Source organism: Chrysochloris asiatica, unplaced genomic scaffold (assembly GCF_000296735.1).
Source record: "Chrysochloris asiatica unplaced genomic scaffold, ChrAsi1.0 scaffold00007, whole genome shotgun sequence".
Classification (NCBI taxonomy): domain Eukaryota; kingdom Metazoa; phylum Chordata; class Mammalia; order Afrosoricida; family Chrysochloridae; genus Chrysochloris; species Chrysochloris asiatica.
The window spans coordinates 36607871-36626081 of NW_006408525.1; the positions used below are offsets into that span (position 1 = coordinate 36607871).

The 18211-nt window shown below is 42.8% G+C and overlaps 1 protein-coding gene across 1 annotated transcript in view; it reads right to left on the reverse strand.

Annotated features, from left to right (window-relative positions):
- Window positions 1-17113, reverse strand: part of PITPNC1 (phosphatidylinositol transfer protein, cytoplasmic 1) — a 366383-nt gene extending 349270 nt beyond the window's left edge. The window contains exon 1 of the mRNA XM_006833591.1: window positions 16232-17113. Coding sequence (XP_006833654.1) covers window positions 16232-16279 — 48 coding nt within the window. The 5' untranslated portion in view covers window positions 16280-17113. The remainder of the gene's footprint in view (window positions 1-16231) is intronic.
- Window positions 17114-18211: the final 1098 nt, after the last annotated feature.

An 18211-nucleotide genomic window follows, 5' to 3' on the forward strand; every position in this document is an offset into this window, starting at 1 on the left:
CTTTCTGTTCCCATAAAGATTCACAGGCTCAAAAACCCTGTAGAGGGTCACTGTGAGTTGGGACCACCACCATCTTATTGATAAGTACAAATGCTCTCCAGACAGTACTCTAAGGCACGTTGATCAGGGGATGCTGAGATCAGTGGCAATACCAAGAAAGGCTTTGGGGGGGTTGAAGGGGTGAGGTGCTGTGGGGCAAAATAGGATAAAAGCAACCCCAAAGAAACATACAATCTTAGGAAAACTAGTGAGTTGGTTATAAAAAACACAGCCTCAAAAGAAGTCCACTGGCCCTCCTTCCAGCCCCCTAAACATCCTGTAAGTAGACACAGAGCCAGAATCCCAGACTCATCACTAATTAGAGACTACTCCAGAAAAGGAAAGCTGGAGACCCCTTCCTTGGGGAGAATGCTTACTACAACAGCTTTTAAAGAAGACCTGGGTTCTAGGACAGGCTCTGCCCTGAGCTCTAAGATAGGTCTTAGTCCTCTCTGTAAAAGGAAATGGCCAAACTATGTAGTTGTTGTTAAATTGTTAAATGCCATCTAATTGGTTTCAACTCATAGTGACCCTGTAAAGGAGCTCTGGTACCATAGTAGTTATGAATTGGGCTGCGAACCGCAAGGTCAGCCGTTCGAAACTACCAGCTGCTCCGCGGGAGAAAGATGAGGCTTTCTACTCCCGTAAAGATTTACACCCTTGGAAACCCTGTACAGGGTAGCTATGGGTCGGACCCGACTCGATGGCACTTAACAACTTAACAAACACTGAGGTACAACCCATACCAAGAGCTGTGGTCTTTATTAGTAAGTATTTTAAGTCCTCTTGGCATTCAGCAAGTAAGGAAGTCATAGTCTTCCTTAAATAAAGATTAGTTGCTTTCTATAATTATCTATAATACTTGCACAATAAGATACAGTTTCTAAGTTGATTATTAAGAACTCTGGGGAGTTTTTTGACATCTTTATAATAAAAAGCAGAAGCTAATTACCACCCACTTTTAATAGGATTTTGTTAACAATAGTGTGCGTTTTTTTAAGGTCCAAATCTGTTCCATGTGAGAGTCATTTATACCCAAATTACAGGGCATATGCAGCTTCCTTCCTAACCAAGAACACAGCTTTGAAAACGGCTGGCCAACAAGAAAACTGTTTCTTGACTGTACCAGCATCACCCAGAAATCAAGCACATGTCACTAAAACTTTGTCTCCTTCAATTGGATTAAGAGAAAAAAAAAAATCCAATATAAGGGGGCGTCACAGTGACACCTGAGATGGAGACAGAGATGAGAGCTCTAAACTCATGGAAAGAGAAAGACTGTGTGCAGGAGGCAGACTTGCAGAATGTGCCCTTTGGTTGTTCAAATGATGATACATTCCTGAGCGTTTTAGTGTACATTCCCCCACTCAAATAAATAAATAAATAAATAAAAATAAAACCCAAGGGAGTAGAAGCAAATACTGTTGAATGATAATGCAGAGAGGAGACTGTAATTATTGTAATGAAACAATGAGTGTTATCCCTTGTAAACTATTACTTAATTCACAGTAAAAACTTACAAATAAATAAATAGATAAGGGGGCTTCAAACAGTTCATGAAAAAAAAAAAAGAAATGCAATTTTTCCATGAACTTTTTGAAGCCCTTTCATAGTGCTTGTAAACAAACATTTCGAAATGGAGGCACTTGTGTCAGGCATAAGAATGACAGGGCCACCATGCATTCCCAGGAAGCAAAAGGTCGGGATGTAAACCATTTGTTCTGGGGAAGAATGTGTCCATATGAAATCAATGTGATCCTGGGCAAAATATGTTCATGACTGCAATCACGTATGACTAAACTGGTTAGTGTCACTCACCTAAGCGCTAACTCATTTTCTCTGGGCTAAGGGGCTGGCTGGCTTTTACATTTCAAAGGACTTCAAGCTGAAACTGATTTTAATCTATCATTAATCCCTCACCTTGTTCTCTCCATGTATACAATGGGGCTTCAAAAATATTTGTGGAAAAATATAATGAAAAGATAATAGAAATGTTCCATGAGCTTTTTGAAGCCCCCCCTCCATAGACTTCTCTCTACTTTGTGTTTTCACTTAATGTTGCCCAGCTCAAGCTAAATTATTCTTCAATAAAAGTTCTTTTCTTTCACTAAACAGAGGACAAGATTTTCTTCTTGGACGTTTCTGGTGTCATAAGTGGGATTTTGACGAACCCTGGGGAATCCAAACGTGGACATGGTCCCTGGTGAACTGCTTTAGGTTCCCCACTTCCTCAAATTCTTAGAAATCATGTAAGGTTAAAAAGGAAAAAAAACTTTCAAATCCAAGCTTTGCACCCTTGTGCTATATCTATACCTCCTTCAAGCTTTATTGTGGATTTGTTTTGCTTCTTGAAAGTAAAAGTTTGTTTTATTGTAAAATGGAGAATTATAAAATGGGAATGCCATGGCTAAAGGAGACTGGAATTGCCCGCTGGGACATTGATGAACAAGCATTATATGTCCTTATCAAACATAGTCTCCTCGTGAGACAGTTTGGGAAATCAGTGGCCACTTTTTAGTTCTTTCGCACTCTCTAAAATAACTTTTCTGAGCTGCATGTTAGAGAGCTGAGGCTTTTGGATTAAATAATCCCAGTGAGATACCTCTAAAAGACATTGTTGTTGCTATGTGTCATCCAATTAGTTCTAACTCATAGTGACACTCTACAAATAAGTTTTCCGAGGAGCAGCTGGTGGTTTCAACCACCAACCTTGTGGTTAGCAGTCCAGTGTTAAGACAATAACATTACTTCCCTGAAAGACAGTGACTCTAAATTAACTAAAGGATTAAGAATTACATTGTCAAATTTCAGCTCATCTGCCGGCTGCTATCTCTTTAAATCCTTCTTTGTCTTCCTACTCCTCTGATAACACTTTGCCTGAAATGCCTTTTTAAATTTACCCCTGCAGTGATACTGAGAATTCCCTTGTATCACTTTTGCCCTATGAATACACTGAATTACATAACACTGTGAAAGATTTTCCTAAATTCCATGAGGACCCCTACAGATTCTATGAAGAATTAAAAATTCTGTTGAAGCATACCATAAGCGTGAGCTCCCCAATTCATATCAGCATATTCACATGATTGTTTGCCCAGTGCAAGACCATAAGGATAGAACAGGCAGGAGAGAAAGACACCAAGGACAGTTTAGGCTTAAATACAATAAAAAGACTACCAAGCATTTGGAAGACTCCCAAACCATAAGCAAAAAATTGCTAGAGGGAATTCTGGTGTGAGACTGTGGGATAAAGCACTGGACCACTAGGTCAGCGGTTCAAACTCACCAGCCGCTCCTAGGAAACCCTATGCAGGGTCACTATGAGTCAGAACCAACTCCACCAGCACTTAACAACAATATACCACTAATTGAATGGACTAAAATTTACTCTAATAAACAAAATCAAGATGAAAGTGTTTATGATAATCAGTCGTGGCTGTTCCAGAAGTTTTAAAATCACTCTGGTCTCACTCTGACCACACCTGTAGCCTCTGAAGGTTTCAGTGCTATTTTCACATCCTGTCTTAAGTCAAGATCTCAGCCTTAGTAAAGCAACATCAATTTGCAGGTAGATAGCTCCCATTGTTGAGCTTAGCAGTTTAGCTTACAAACTTTTCCAGTCTTTTAGAGCTGCAAGGGTTTCTAAGGCTAATAAGTTAAAGGCCCTTCAACTGCACCAATTACAAGCCCCCAGGCAAAAGAAACATGTCTTTTAATGGCACAAAGGTGGGTATTTTTCACTACTGTAAAAAACCTAGCCATTGGAAAAATGAATGATGAAGTTAAAAAATAAGCAAGACTGGCGTAGCCCCACCATCACCACAAAAAAACTAAAAAACGCCCTACTAGGTGCCGGAGGATAATATTAAAAGTGCCATGGACTGCCAAAAGGACAAACCAATCTGTGTTAGAAGTAGAGCCAAGCACTAGAACAGGAGAAGTATATGGGATTTCATAAAAATATAGAACCTCTACTATTTTCCATCACATTTTATCATGGTCATTGTTATTCTGAGAGCTTCCAATTTCTACACAATTTTATATTATAATTGCAAAACCCTAAATTGGCCTCAACATCCAGTAAGACTTTCGTAGGAGCCTACATCTTCTGATATGGTAAGGCTTTCTCCAAGCTAATAAATGTGTATTGGGGGGATTTTATAAGAGCTTCTGTTAAGCCACATGTCTTAGTGACCACAAGGAATGTTAAGTAGCTCTGCAAACAGCTTCTGTCTGTCCAAATACATAACGGTATTGAGACCAGTATTTGGCACAGTTTTCAGACATTAAGATATTGCTGTAATTCACCAGTGTCTCAACTTCCTCTTGGTATCATCTATATGTTCATTGGCATCTTCTATCGTTTAAAGTACTCAGTGCTTTCCTCGATTATAACCTGTTCTGATATATGACATTACCTACTTTGACTGAAATCCATTCAAATACTTTCTCTTTAAGGAAATTTATAATTTCATGATTAAAAAATGAGAAGAATATGAAGTATTCATGAGAAGAATTTTATCAGGGCAAATGAGTTTCCTAATTTTTAAACTGTAAAATATAAAAGGTGACACTGAGAAAAAAAAAAAAAAAAAGTAGAGCCAAAATGCACCCTGAAAGCCATGATAGCCAGACTTTGTCTCTCATACTTCAGAAGGGACCAGTCATTGAAGAAGGGTATCGTATTTGGTAAAATGGAGGATCAGAGAAAAAGAGGAAGACCTCCAATGCGATGGATTGGCACAGTGGCAGCAGCAATGGGCTCAAATGTAGCAATGATTGTGAGGTTGGTGCCGGACTGGACAGTGTTTCATTCTGTTGTGCATAGGGGCTCTATGAGTCATTACCAACTCAATGGCACCTGACAACAACAAGAAGTCTGATTCGGAATGAAAGAGCTCTGAGGACAAAACAGAGACTTTCCTGAGATGCCTCTTAATCCACAAGAAGAAAACCACTTCATTAACAGAGAGCCTTGCCAATTTTTAATTAACAAAAGAGTCATCCAGTGGGCTCTCAACCCCACTTGATTATAAAAGACTTTGCTGGGAGTATAATACATCAAAAGTAGAGGAGGTCACCAATCCGGAACAAATGTTGATTCATTCCCAACCTATTCCAATATCTCATCATCCTTTGAAGATTTACACCTTTTTTTTGGTTCTGTTCTGATACTCTTGTCAATTTACTGGGGAGAAATCTTTTATCCAGATGGAATTGCCATTTACATTCTAATGAAAATGAAGAAATACTATTGAATCTGCCTGATATCCCTAAGTCAAAAGGACATGGTCTTCGTTAGACAATGCTCAGGAAACACTTATTTGCTATAGACACAAACACTTGTCATGCCTCCCCAAAATTCAACTCAGTCTAGGCCTCTCCCTTCTGATGTCTTTTCCCTAGTTCCTGAAAACTACAGGCTACCACATCCACAGATGTAGGCTGAGTTTTGTCAGCTGTTGTTGTTGTGCCATCGAGTCACTTCTGACCCATAGCGACCCTGTACAGGGTTTCCAAGGCTGTAAATCTTTATGGGAGCAGAAAGCCTCAGCTTTCTCCTGCAGAGCGGCTGGTAGTTTCAAACTGACCTCAAGGTTCACAGCCTGATTTGTAACCACTACGCTAACCAGAGCTCCTTATATATTTAGGATTAAAGCTAGGTTTATTTTGATTTTAAAAAATTTCTGGACATCTACTTGCTTTCATTTGGAAGCTCTGTAACCTGTGAACTCTTTTTGTCAGCTAAGCCAATTAAAATTCAAATAGATTCATCTAAACCTCTGCCCAAAATTCCCCAGTATTCTCTCAAATGAGAATCAAAGAAGAACTAACTCCCATCATACAAGATTTCCTTTCTAAAATCTTAGTTCTTCCTTGTACTAGTCTTTTTAATACTCCTGTTATTCCAGTTTTTAAAAGTAATAGGACTGTATATTTGCTCAAGATTTGCATGAAATCAATCATATTGTTTTTCCTAGATTCACAGTAGCTTTTAATTTTCATTTATCACATGGTTGGCAGTTCAAACTCACCAGCCACTCCTTAGATACAGATACAGGGTAGCTATGAGTCAGAACCAACTCAACAGCACTTAACAACAACAAATTACTTTCCAAAGTTCCTTCAAATGTAATTCATTTTACAGTTGTAGATCTTTGCAGTGCCTTTTTCAGTATTCACCTGGGAAAATCAACAATTTACCTGGACTGTAATACCTCAAAAGTTTACTGACTCTCCCACCTATTTTTCTCAGATTTTTCATGCGGATTTGCAGCCTTGACAAACAAGTCCACAGTGCTACAATACATCCATGATGTGTTAGTTTGCTCAACCTCCCAGCACGCCTGCCTTGATGACAGAATATCTCTATTAAAATACCTGGCTATTGGTGGACATAAGATATCCAGATGTTCAGCCATCTCATAAATATTTAGGCCACCTAATCCAACAATGTATTTCATTAGGTATATCTGCTGCACAAGACCTTTTTAAAGTTTTGAAGAGCAAAGATATCAGTTTGAGGTACGCCTGACCCAAGCCATGGTATTTTCAATAACCTCATACACATGCGAAAGTTGGACAGTGAATAAGAAAATCATAGAATAATTGATGCATTTGAGTTATGGTGTTGGAGGAGAATACTGAAAGTACCATGGACTGCCAAAAGAACAAACAGATCTGTGTTGGATGAAGTGTAGCTAGAGTGCTCCCTGGAAGTCAGGATGGCCAGACTTCGCCTCTCATACTTCGGACAGATTGTCAGAAGGGGCCAGTCGCTGGAGAAGGATATCATGTTTGGTAAGGTGGAGAGTCAGAGATGGATTGGCAAAGTGGCAGCATCAGTGAGCTCAAGCATGGCAATGATAGTGAGGATGGCCCAGGATCGGGCAGTGTTTAGTTCTGTTGTGCATAAGGTTGCTATGAGTTGGTACTGACTCGATGGCACCTAACAACAACAACAATTTCTGCTCTGGTAGCACAGTGGTTATGAGTCGGGCTGCTAACCTCAAGGTCAACAGTTCAAAACTACCAGCTGTTTCACGGGAGAAAAATGAGGCTTTCTGCTCCATAAAGATTTACAGCCTCAGAAACTGTATACAGGATCTCTATGAGTCAGAACTGACTCCATGGCACATAACCAACCAACCAACCAATTTCTGCAGAAGGCATCTCCATTGCTCCTAAACGGAAAGAAGCTACTCTTGTCTTTCCTATAAAAAGAACAGCTACAAGGGTCTCTAAGACTCTGGGGCTATTTTTTAACTTAGATTCTCAATTTTTCTTTGTTGGCTCAACTTTTATAGAAACATTAAAAAGCCTCTAAAGTGGATTTTTTTCCAAATCGCACCAGAAGATTGAGAGATCATAATTCAATTAAAAAGGTCTTAAATGAACACACTGGTGGTGGTGGTTACGTGCCATGGAGTTGGTTCCGACTCATAGCGACCCTGTACAAGGTTTCCGAGGCTATAAATCTTTACGGGAACAGAAAGCCTCATCTTTCTCCCGCAGAACAGCTGGTAATTTCAAACTGCTGACTAGCTTTTCCTAATCACCACCTAGACTTTTCTGTATCTGTACATGAAGTATCTGGAAATGTCTCAGGCAGATTAACTCAAAAACATGGACTACAACAAAGACCTACAGGTTACTCTAGCCTACAGCTTGACCTTGTAGTGAGGGTATCCCCTCTCTACCTAAGGGCTGTGGCTGCTATTGTCAATCTAGCAGAAACCACAGCAGATGCGGTGGGAAACTTTTTAGATATCTATGTGCCTCATTCTGTGTCTACTTTATTTAATTCTGCCTTGACACATCATCTTTTTGCCAGAACGTTCACCTCCCATAAAGTTCTCCTCCTAGCTGTATTTAAAGGTTATGCTATACTCCATGGCTTGTTTAAAACCAGCCACTCTTTCCTCAGAGTCCTGGTGTGTGGCGCTGTGGGCTAACGCATCAGATTGCAAAGTCGTTTGAATCACAAGGTTGGTGGTTCAAGCTCACCAGCTGCTCCTTGAAAACCCTATAGAGGGCCGCTATGGGTCGGAATCGACTCGATGGCACTTAACAGCAACTCTTTTCCTCACAACAAGTGAGAATAACTATTTACACATGGAGTCCTGGCATAACAGTGTAGGATAAGCCCTGAACCACAAGGTCAGTTTGAACTTCAGGGTCAGTGGTTCAAATCTACCAGCTGCTCCTCAGAAGCCCTATACAGAGTTGCTATGAGTCAGAACCAGATTGATGGCTAATTAACTAATCAACAACAACAAACATCTTACACATGATTGTGTAGACTCAACTGAGCAACTTCTAACCCCTCAGAAATACTTAAAAGAAACATTTTTAACTAATCCTGATAATCTGATGTGGTTATGACTTCTACTAATATCCTTGAAAGTCCGGCTTTCCTTGAGGTCACACCAGCCCAACAAGCCAAATTAACTGCCTTCATTAGAGCTTGTAGAATTGCTTCAGGAAAAATCTGTTAATATTGTTATGGATAATAGACATTGTTTTGGAATTGAACATGATTGGGGAATGTTACAAAAACAAACGGGATTTTTAACCACTTCCAGATATAACATTAAAAATGGAGCTGTAGTAGCTAGCAGACTTTCTAGATGCTTTAGTACATCTCTACAAAATTACTAAGATAAAAATACAAGCTCATCAGGCAAAAGAAGTACCCAAAACTGAGGAAATAATCTTACCGATAAAGCATCTAACCATGCTGCCTCTCAAGTTACTTCTGCATTTATCATAAATATAGGAACTCTTTAAATTTGTCTATTGATAACTCCAATATTCATGAATTAACTTCAGAATAACTTTGAAAACAACAACAGCCCAAAAAAGACAAAATTAAGGCATGGAAAAAGGCAGGCAGTTACCAAGATCTGATCATAAAGTGTGGACTGGACCTAATAAGAAAATTGTAGCACCCAATTTCCTGCAGGTTCCTCAGATGTGAGCCTTACGTGAAAGTTACCACATGGGAGAAGATAAAATGACTGAGACACAACTGTTTTCCTAGATTGGGCAGATACTTACATTCGCCATTTTTTAAAGCTTCATTGATGAGTACGTGGTACCCTTCCAACCTCACGTCAGGCCAGCTTTTCCTGTTAGTTCTCTCCACTACAGGAATCTGGTTGGGTTGCTCTTGATCCATGGATACAAGAGCCAAGCAGCAATAGTTCATTGTAACAGGAAATCACTATTACTAGATCTTCCATTGATAAATAACTTCTTCTCAGATCTGAGCAAAACACAAGCCAGAACTTAACCTTTAGTCTTAATGCTGCCCTTATTTTACTAAATCAAGTCACCCATTAAGATGTTCCCCCTGAAGATGAGGCATTATTAGCTAAAGAATCTTCCAGACACAGAAGCAGTACTCTTTGTATTGTAGATCCATATCAACAACTAGTGATGCCATGGACTAAGCATTGGGTTGCTAACCAGCCACCCCACTGCTCTGCAGATGAAAGAGGAGACTGCTCATACTATAACAGTACTGAGAGAAAAAGGAGTACTCCAAAATAAAATGGACCTTCCTAGTCTCTGCGCAGCCCAAGAAGGTACCTATGTTCAATCTGATTGCTATGTCTATATTCTTGGTACTAATACTAATATTACACTCTGTGATGATCATATGCAACATGTAGAACCTTGCCTTAATGAGCCTGCTCCATCCTTAATTTATATTATAAGCAATTCGCTTTCCTCTTGGGGTAGATGGTGGAAAAAACCTGGAACCTTTATATTCTTCATTGCTTCTATTATTGCAAACATAAAAATGTTATTTTGCTTTAGCTCAATGCACTTTATCCAGGAAATTCCGATAAATTCAAAACTATTTGATCCTTCTCATAAAATCATACTGGTTTCACAGGCTTTCATCAATGATCATGTTGTTTAATCTTCCTTTTGTCATCCTTGGGAAAGTTTCATCTTGATCTGGATCATTCTATCCTGACAGAGAAATGTTCTTCCAATGTGACCTTGACCATTAAGATGTTCCCTATAAAATCTACTCACCCTACAGATGAAGACTATTAGCTTGGCATGGTGAAGAAGAAAAAAAACAATTATTTACTAAGACTCCTCAAGAAAACAGGCAAAGTCCCTGCAGAAGAAAGCAACTCCATAGTATGTGCTCAGCATCCTCTAGTGTAGGCTTGATCAAAAGAGGGAAATGTAAAAAGAAAGTTTCCAACTGGAAGCAATGTGTCAGACCTAAGAATAATGGAGCCAACATGCATTTCCAGGAAACAAAAGGTCAGGATTTAAACCATTTGTTCATGGGAAGAATGTGCCAAGATGTAAACAGTGTATTCCTAGGAAGAGCTATATTCATGACTTCAATCATGTGTCACCTAGATGTCAATCACTCCCTTCGAGCCAAGTGCCTGAATTTTACAAACCAAGGAACTTCAAGCTGAAACGGATCCTGTCTATAATCAATCATGACCCCGCCATCTTTCCTTTGGTATATAGACCTCTCCCTCTTCTGGAGCAGTGGAAACAGTGGAGTGCTTTGTGGTTTTATTAGTGATGCCCAGCTCAACTTTAGTACTCCTCAATAAAACATCTTTTCTTTCACTCCTAGCAAAGTATGACATTTTCTTCTTTGGCAGTGCTCGTTCTTGAAGAATGTTTTCTAATTGGTATTTATGAGGAATCCTGAGGAAGGGCTATGAGATTAATCTAAGGCAATGTTATCCTTTTCTATTTAGGGGGTATCACTTTGTACAAGAAAAAAACAAAGGTGATGTCAAAATTCATCTTAAAGTCTCTTTCCTAAATGAGTTTCTGCCCCGATATGTTTGCAGACACATTTCATGAAAATCATTTAAAACCAAGCACAAGAGCCCTGGTGGGCATTTTGGCCTCTCCATTCACATCATTCCGACTCCACAGCACACAGCCACCACCACCGCCATTCATGTCATTCCAGAGGCAGCGCCACCCCCAGTGGCAAATCTGTTCTCAGAAATGTGCACAAGAAAACTCTCCAGAGACCCCAAGGAGCCAGGATAAAGTGCATTGCTCCCTGCCAGGGCAAAGAACAAAATGGAACGTTTACTTTTTTTCTCTCGGTCTCTTTTTTTTTTTTTGGAAGAGAGTGTTTCTATTTTTCTTCATTGTGCACCAAATCCCCAAAGACAACAAATAAATTCCTCAAGACCACACATTAAAGTTAAAAGCAGTCCAAACAGAATTTGTTAAATAGTAACAAAAGCAATGAAAACTAAAAGATTTTAGCCATAGATAATATTAGGATGTGCTTAGCTGTTTCAAAATGCTTGTCTTGTTGATAATGGAGTCCTGGTAGCATAATAGATTATGAGCAGGGCTGCTAACTACAAGGTCAACAGTTCGAGTCTACCAGTCACTTCGAGGGAGAAAGATGAAACTTTCTGTTCCCATAAAGATTCACAGGCTCAAAAACCCTGTAGAGGGTCACTGTGAGTTGGGACCACCACCATCTTATTGATAAGTACAAATGCTCTCCAGACAGTACTCTAAGGCACGTTGATCAGGGGATGCTGAGATCAGTGGCAATACCAAGAAAGGCTTTGGGGGGGTTGAAGGGGTGAGGTGCTGTGGGGCAAAATAGGATAAAAGCAACCCCAAAGAAACATACAATCTTAGGACAACTAGTGAGTTGGTTATAAAAAACACAGCCTCAAAAGAAGTCCACTGGCCCTCCTTCCAGCCCCCTAAACATCCTGTAAGTAGACACAGAGCCAGAATCCCAGACTCATCACTAATTAGAGACTACTCCAGAAAAGGAAAGCTGGAGACCCCTTCCTTGGGGAGAATGCTTACTACAACAGCTTTTAAAGAAGACCTGGGTTCTAGGACAGGCTCTGCCCTGAGCTCTAAGATAGGTCTTAGTCCTCTCTGTAAAAGGAAATGGCCAAACTATGTAGTTGTTGTTAAATTGTTAAATGCCATCTAATTGGTTTCAACTCATAGTGACCCTGTAAAGGAGCTCTGGTACCATAGTAGTTATGAATTGGGCTGTGAACTGCAAGGTCAGCAGTTTGAAACTACCAGCTGCTCCGTGGGAGAAAGATGAGGCGTTCTGCTCCCATAAAGATTAACAGCCTCGGGAACCCTGTGCAGGGTCGCTATGAGTCGGAACTGACTCCACGGCACATAACAACAACAACATAGTGCTTTCAAGGAGTGGCTTGTGGATTTGAACTCTCGACCTGCAATTAGCAACCCAGTGCTTATCCTGCAGCGCCACACCAGGGCTACAAACTATAGATCATCTCTAAGAGTCCTTCTGAAACCTAGAATCTGCATCATCAAATGTTTCAAATGATGTCAAAGACAACTTTCTCTTTATAGCAACTATCAGCCCTCAGGGACCTTCACTGCTCATAACTTTCCAGCAGGCTTAAATTTAGTACAAAAATGACTACATTTAACATAATCAAATGAAGAATTATTCTAAGATTTTGTCTTAAAATTAGCCCATGAGATGTTTCTTCTTATAATTATTTATGTATTCTGAAACTAATGTCCTAAAACAATTCCGATCTGCTAGCCTGTGCTGTTGTTATTAAGTACTGTCAAATCTGTTCACACTCACCGTGACCCTGGATAGTGTTTCTGAGGCTCTAAATCTTTACAGGAGCAGAAAAACTCATGTTTCTCCCACAGCACAGCTGGTGGGCTTGAACTGCCAACCTTGTGGTTAGTACTTTAGTGTTTCTCCTACAGAGCTACCAAAGCTGTTCACTCCAAAACTAGGGAATATTTTATGAGTTAAAATAAGGCTAAAGGAATATTAATACTCTTCCTACAACAGTTCAAAAGGCCTCGGGTTTTTCATTTAGCTGATAGTGCTGACTTTGTCCATTTTCAAGAATGTTTGTTCCTTTCACCGTGTTAAATGCTAGTGACAAGAAACAAGCAGAGAAAGTAAAAACAAATAATAGCTTTTCGGAGGGCTCTGGCTTTGGCTTGGCTAGTAACCAGTTGTATGACTTGGGGCAGGCACATGAGTTCACTTTTATGAATCTCAGTTTTATTCATCTGTAATATATGGACACCATCACACCTTCACCCACAACACTCTATCCTACACCCCCACATGAAATGGGATAAGGCCAGGAATAAAAAAGAGACACGCACAGTGTTGGTTCTGTCACTGATTGTTCAAAACAAGAGACTTTGCTTCATGTGTAAAAATATGTATGCTGCTACTAATTAACTGTGGTTGGTTAAATAGAAATGGCTTTCCAAAGTTCTATCGAGGTTGAATCTTGCCCAAAGCAAATCAAGGTGAATTAAGTTTTCAGGGACAACTAACAGAATCCACCAGTCATTACTCCAGTTGCTTGCATATCAAAGAGATGAAAGAAACTTGGAGATCCTTTAAGGAATCCAGGTATGGCACTGGATAATAAGGTTGGTTTGAATAGCGGGTTTGGTGGTTCAAACTCACCAGCGGATCCTCGGAAACCCTATACAGGGTCACTGACTCCATGGCACGTAACAACAACAACAAACTTTGGTACCTGTGAACATGATCTTATTTTGAAATTGGGTTTTTGAAGATGCTATCAGTTCCTATGCGGTCTTACTGGATGGAGTACAGTGGGTCTTAATACAATTGCTTCTAAAAGAAAAGAAACACAGACAGACAGAGGGAAGATGTGATGACTGAGTTATGCTGTAGCTGCAAGCCAAGAATGCCTGAGGCAACCAAGAGTTGAGAGAGACAAGAAAGGCTCTTCTAGAACCTTTGGAGTGAACATGATCTGACAGCCTGAATTCAGACAATGAATTTCTGTTCTTTAAAGTTTAAAAAAAAAAAAAAAAAAAAGCTGAAGCAAAATCCAGCTTCCAAAATTCTAACCCAGTTGCTGGTAAATATCTTCTTTGAAGACACTGTTAAACTGCTTCTCAGTTTTCAATGTTATGGTCAGTGGTACGTCACTGAGATTGTAGGTTTTCTGATCATTTCAGATTCTAGGAATCCTGGTGTGGCGCTGTAGGATCAGCACCGGACTGTGAACCACAAAGTTGGCAGTTCTAACCCACCAGCTGCTCGTCGGAAACCCTATACAGGGTAGGTATGAGTCAGAACTGACTCAATGGCACTTAACACTAACAACAATCATAGCTGGCAAGCTAGGCCTGGTTTCTTCATTCATCAGCTGAATTGGTTATCCTGAATCTTTTCAGTCTGAAGTCTTTTCACTGTCCACGTGATCCTCTGACAAAGTAGAAAATGACTTCAGAATAAGGCCTTATAGAAAGTGAATCATGCTTACTTTAGTCCAAATAAGGTATATATTAATTCATTTATAATTATACAGCACAATACAGGAAGAGTCTGAGTTTGCCAATTAAGAAAGGAAGAGCTTCCACCTATACTACTCAAATGTGATTACTTCACTGTGTATTTGTATTTATTTCAGCACCAAAAGAAAAAAATAAAAACAGGTGAGGAAAAAGTCCTGCCTGAGGGTTTTATGAAAGTCTGATATGGGAACCAAGCAATGTAAGGAGACAGCCTAAGTAGTGGAAAGATAAGATTCTAGAACTAGAACGGACTGCATGCATGTTTTGTGTATTTCACACACTACGAACGCTGTCCCTGAATTCCAAACTGTCATCAAATAACATCATTAGGAGGAGATACAGTGGAAGCAAAGACATCTCAGAGTTGAGTTACTCCTGTTTAGCAGTCCATGGGGTGGGGCGATCTCAACCTAATCTGGAAATACTCCCTCCCATTAGTCCATCAGTTCCTTTCACTGGCCAGCCTCATTCTTCACGAATCTGTGTCAGGATGTATGGCGATGCCCATTCCCACACCTCTGACTACACACATGGCATCCTCCATCCTTCAAGACCCTGCCTGAATGCTATCTTCTCATCAGATGCCAACAAACTTCAAGGGTTGACCAATCATTCTGGTCAGGACTCACCTTTCCCTCTGGCAGCTAGTGTGTCTATGGGAGGTTCCGGGGCTTGAAGCTACTCTGATTTTGCTTTGATAAAAAATTAAGACAGCTCTTGGTGACCACACAGCTATGCTCTGGGTCATCCATTTTTCTCTCTCCCAAGGCACCTGGCCTTGTCTACAAAGTAATAATAATACGAGTTGATAAATTTAAATGATTATTTGAACCAACTATGGTTTTGACCGCTAGTTTCATCTGTGTTGTCACATCACACCAAACTAGTGAGCTTCAAATGCCCGCTAGCTGTTCGTGGACAGAAAGAAGCTTGGCAGTTGTGAAATCGCTAAAAAAGGTGGGGAGGGAGAAGGGAAGGAAAAGGATGCCGGGTCTGAATAATTCTCACTGAGTCACCATTTCCTGAATGATGTGCTTCGGATATTCGGAGACTAGAACCTGAGAGGCGCGCACCCTGGAAGATCCCTCCTCCTAGTCCCCCCGCCCCGCAGTGGCGGGACCCCAGAGCTGGGCCCTACAGACACCCACATGCTGGAGCGCCCTCCTGTGGTCCCGCAGCTCCCCGCCGACCACGCTCCCCGCGGCGGAAGAAACACGAGACACAGAAAGTTTCCGAGCCAGGCTGTTTGCAAAAGGTCGGAGCCGGGTCCCGGAGCCTCCGAGCGCGGGCGTGGCGGGAACGGCGCCCAGACCGGTGGTGGCGACGAGGGACCTGGAGCCCAGACAGCTTCCCAAGGAGCTCCAAGGTGTCCCCGGCCGCCCCCAGCAAAGCTGGGGTCCCCCCAGAGCCCGAGGGCGAAGGGCTTCTCCAGCTCCTTACTGCGGAGGGCAAGCAGGAGAGGCTGGGCCCACGGCCAAGACCAGTGACACCTCTTACCCCCTCCTACGTTTGGGCACGTTCGCGGCTCTAGGGTTTGCTTTATTCAATTTCTTAATTGGAGGGAGGGGGCGCGCGAACTCCCTTTGGCCGATAGTGATCCCAAACCACCTAAATTCATAGGTTCCTCCTTGCCCACCTGGAGTCCACCGCCCCACCCAGCGCCGCCCTCCCCCACTGGGTGACAAGTGGAGAGAGAAAACCCCCTCCGCCTCCCCTTCCAGCCTCTGGTTTGTGGAGGTAATGTTCCAACAGGATCTCCCTGCCGTCCGCAGTGGACCCGCCTGCTCGGGGGACGCGACGCCTGGGGGAGGAGGACCTGGGCGGGAGAGGCAGGGCCCGGCGCGGCGCTTACCTCGTCCACAGTGAGGGGCATGCAGATCCGATACTCCTTCAGCAGCATGGTCCTGCTTGCTGCCAACACCTGGGGCGGGAAGCTGGGGGCGCCTCCCAGACCGACAAGGCTGCCGCCCAGGCGCGGACAGAGCTCTCGGAGCCGGCCCGCGGAGCACCCCGGCAGCCCTCTCAGTTCCTGGCTGTCGCCTTTCCGCCCCAGAGCATGTCAAGGTTTGGGTCCGGGTGTTCGCCGCTTCCCCGCCTCCTGCCTCGCTGAGATCTGTCCTCCCGGAACGCGGTGTTGCAAAGTCGGGAAAGGAGGGAGACCCGCAGGCGAAGGCTCCGATCGGCAGCCCGGGGCAGTAGGAAGATCAGGACATGCCCGGAGGCGGGCTCGGGAGAGGGGGAAAAATCGAGATTCCAAAAATGAAAACGAATGCACAAAAGTCACCCACTTGATCCGCCTCCGAAACGAGAAAGGAACCTGGCGACCCCCCCTGCGGCCGGTCCGCCCAATGCTAATGTCACCAAGAACACAGTACAACCGGAGCCCAAGATGCTAGCTTCCCAGACAAAGGCTCGCTCGGCTCCTCTCCGCGGGCGGTAAACAAGGTTTCCTTCTCTTTTTAGGGCCAGTCCCTGAGCCGCTCCAGTGCTGGGCTGCGAGAGGAAACAGAAGCCGCCGCCGCGGCTCGCCTCTGCCGGGCTGGGGCCGCCGGTTCCTCCGAGCTCGGCGGGCGGCTGCGAGGGGCGGGCACGAGGAAGCTGGCGCCTTCGCACGCTGCTCTCCCGGAGTCCTTGCGCCCCGCGAGCGCCGTGCGTGCCTGCGAGTTTGCGGCCACCGGGGCCCGAGCGTTCGCGCGAGCTGCAGCGTGCCTGGGGCCGGGGAGGTGGGTGCAGGAGGAGGGCGTGCGAGCGAGCGAGGCTGACATCAGCAGCGGCCGCGGCGGGGAGGGTAGCCCCATCCGGCCAATGGGGAAATGGCAAAGAATGTGGAGGATTTAAACAAAACAGTATGTCTCTCCCGGGCAGCTGCCAGACGGCAGGACTGCCTCGGAGTCCAGGCCGGCGGGGGGGCAGGAGAGGACTAGAAAAGGGGGCTCCCCTCAGCTCCTCTACCCTCTGAAGTGTTATGAAATGTGTCTTTGGTGCCACGGGGTCTGTTCGGCCACTCTGGGAGGCTTTCTAGTTTCACGGTCTGGGAATTTGCCTTGATCGTTGGGAAAAAGGTCTTTTACAAATGCCTACATTTTCGCTTTGGTCCAGCAAAGCCAGCTTCGTTGCCTGGTTTCATAACTGCGAGGGAATCCTGGAAACCCGAAAAGTGTGCAACGATGTGAAGAAAATGCAGGTCGCACAGAAGGGAGTATGAACTCAGCAAGCCCATGCCGCCTTTTACCTGTCCTGGTCGTGACCCCTCTCTGCTGCAGTCCGCGAATGCAGCCTTCTCCGTGTAACTAACGGGAATAGGTTTTCTTGTCAGCACTCTTAAGTTCAAAAAGTCACAGTGAAATGTCAATGAAAATGCCTGGAGTGTTGGTCTTTCATCCATATTAAACAGATCCCTCATTTTAACCACAAGAGGCACATTCTTCAGTTACTCCGGAAGCAGCATGTAACTGCTGAAGTCTGTTTTTCATTTGTCTGGTATTTTTAAGCTTGTTGTCCCAAAAAGTTGCCGAATGAAAAATGCATAGGTGCCTACATGAGGAATAACCTGTATATACCATCTTTTCTAAGAAAAAATATTAATTCTCTAAAGTTCTGGATCCAATCCTGTCGTTTGGATGGCAGTACAGATGGCCTCAATATTAAAGTATTTTAAATTATGATTAATAGATAATTCACCAATATAATGATGATGGGCTTGTATCCAAAAAAAAAGAAAAATCGTCCAGATGGCTGGAGAGAATTTATAACTGAACTAACATGATCCAAAACTTACTAGTTGAAAGCTACCCTATATCCAGCTTGTATTTTAGTGAAATCTATTTTCTAG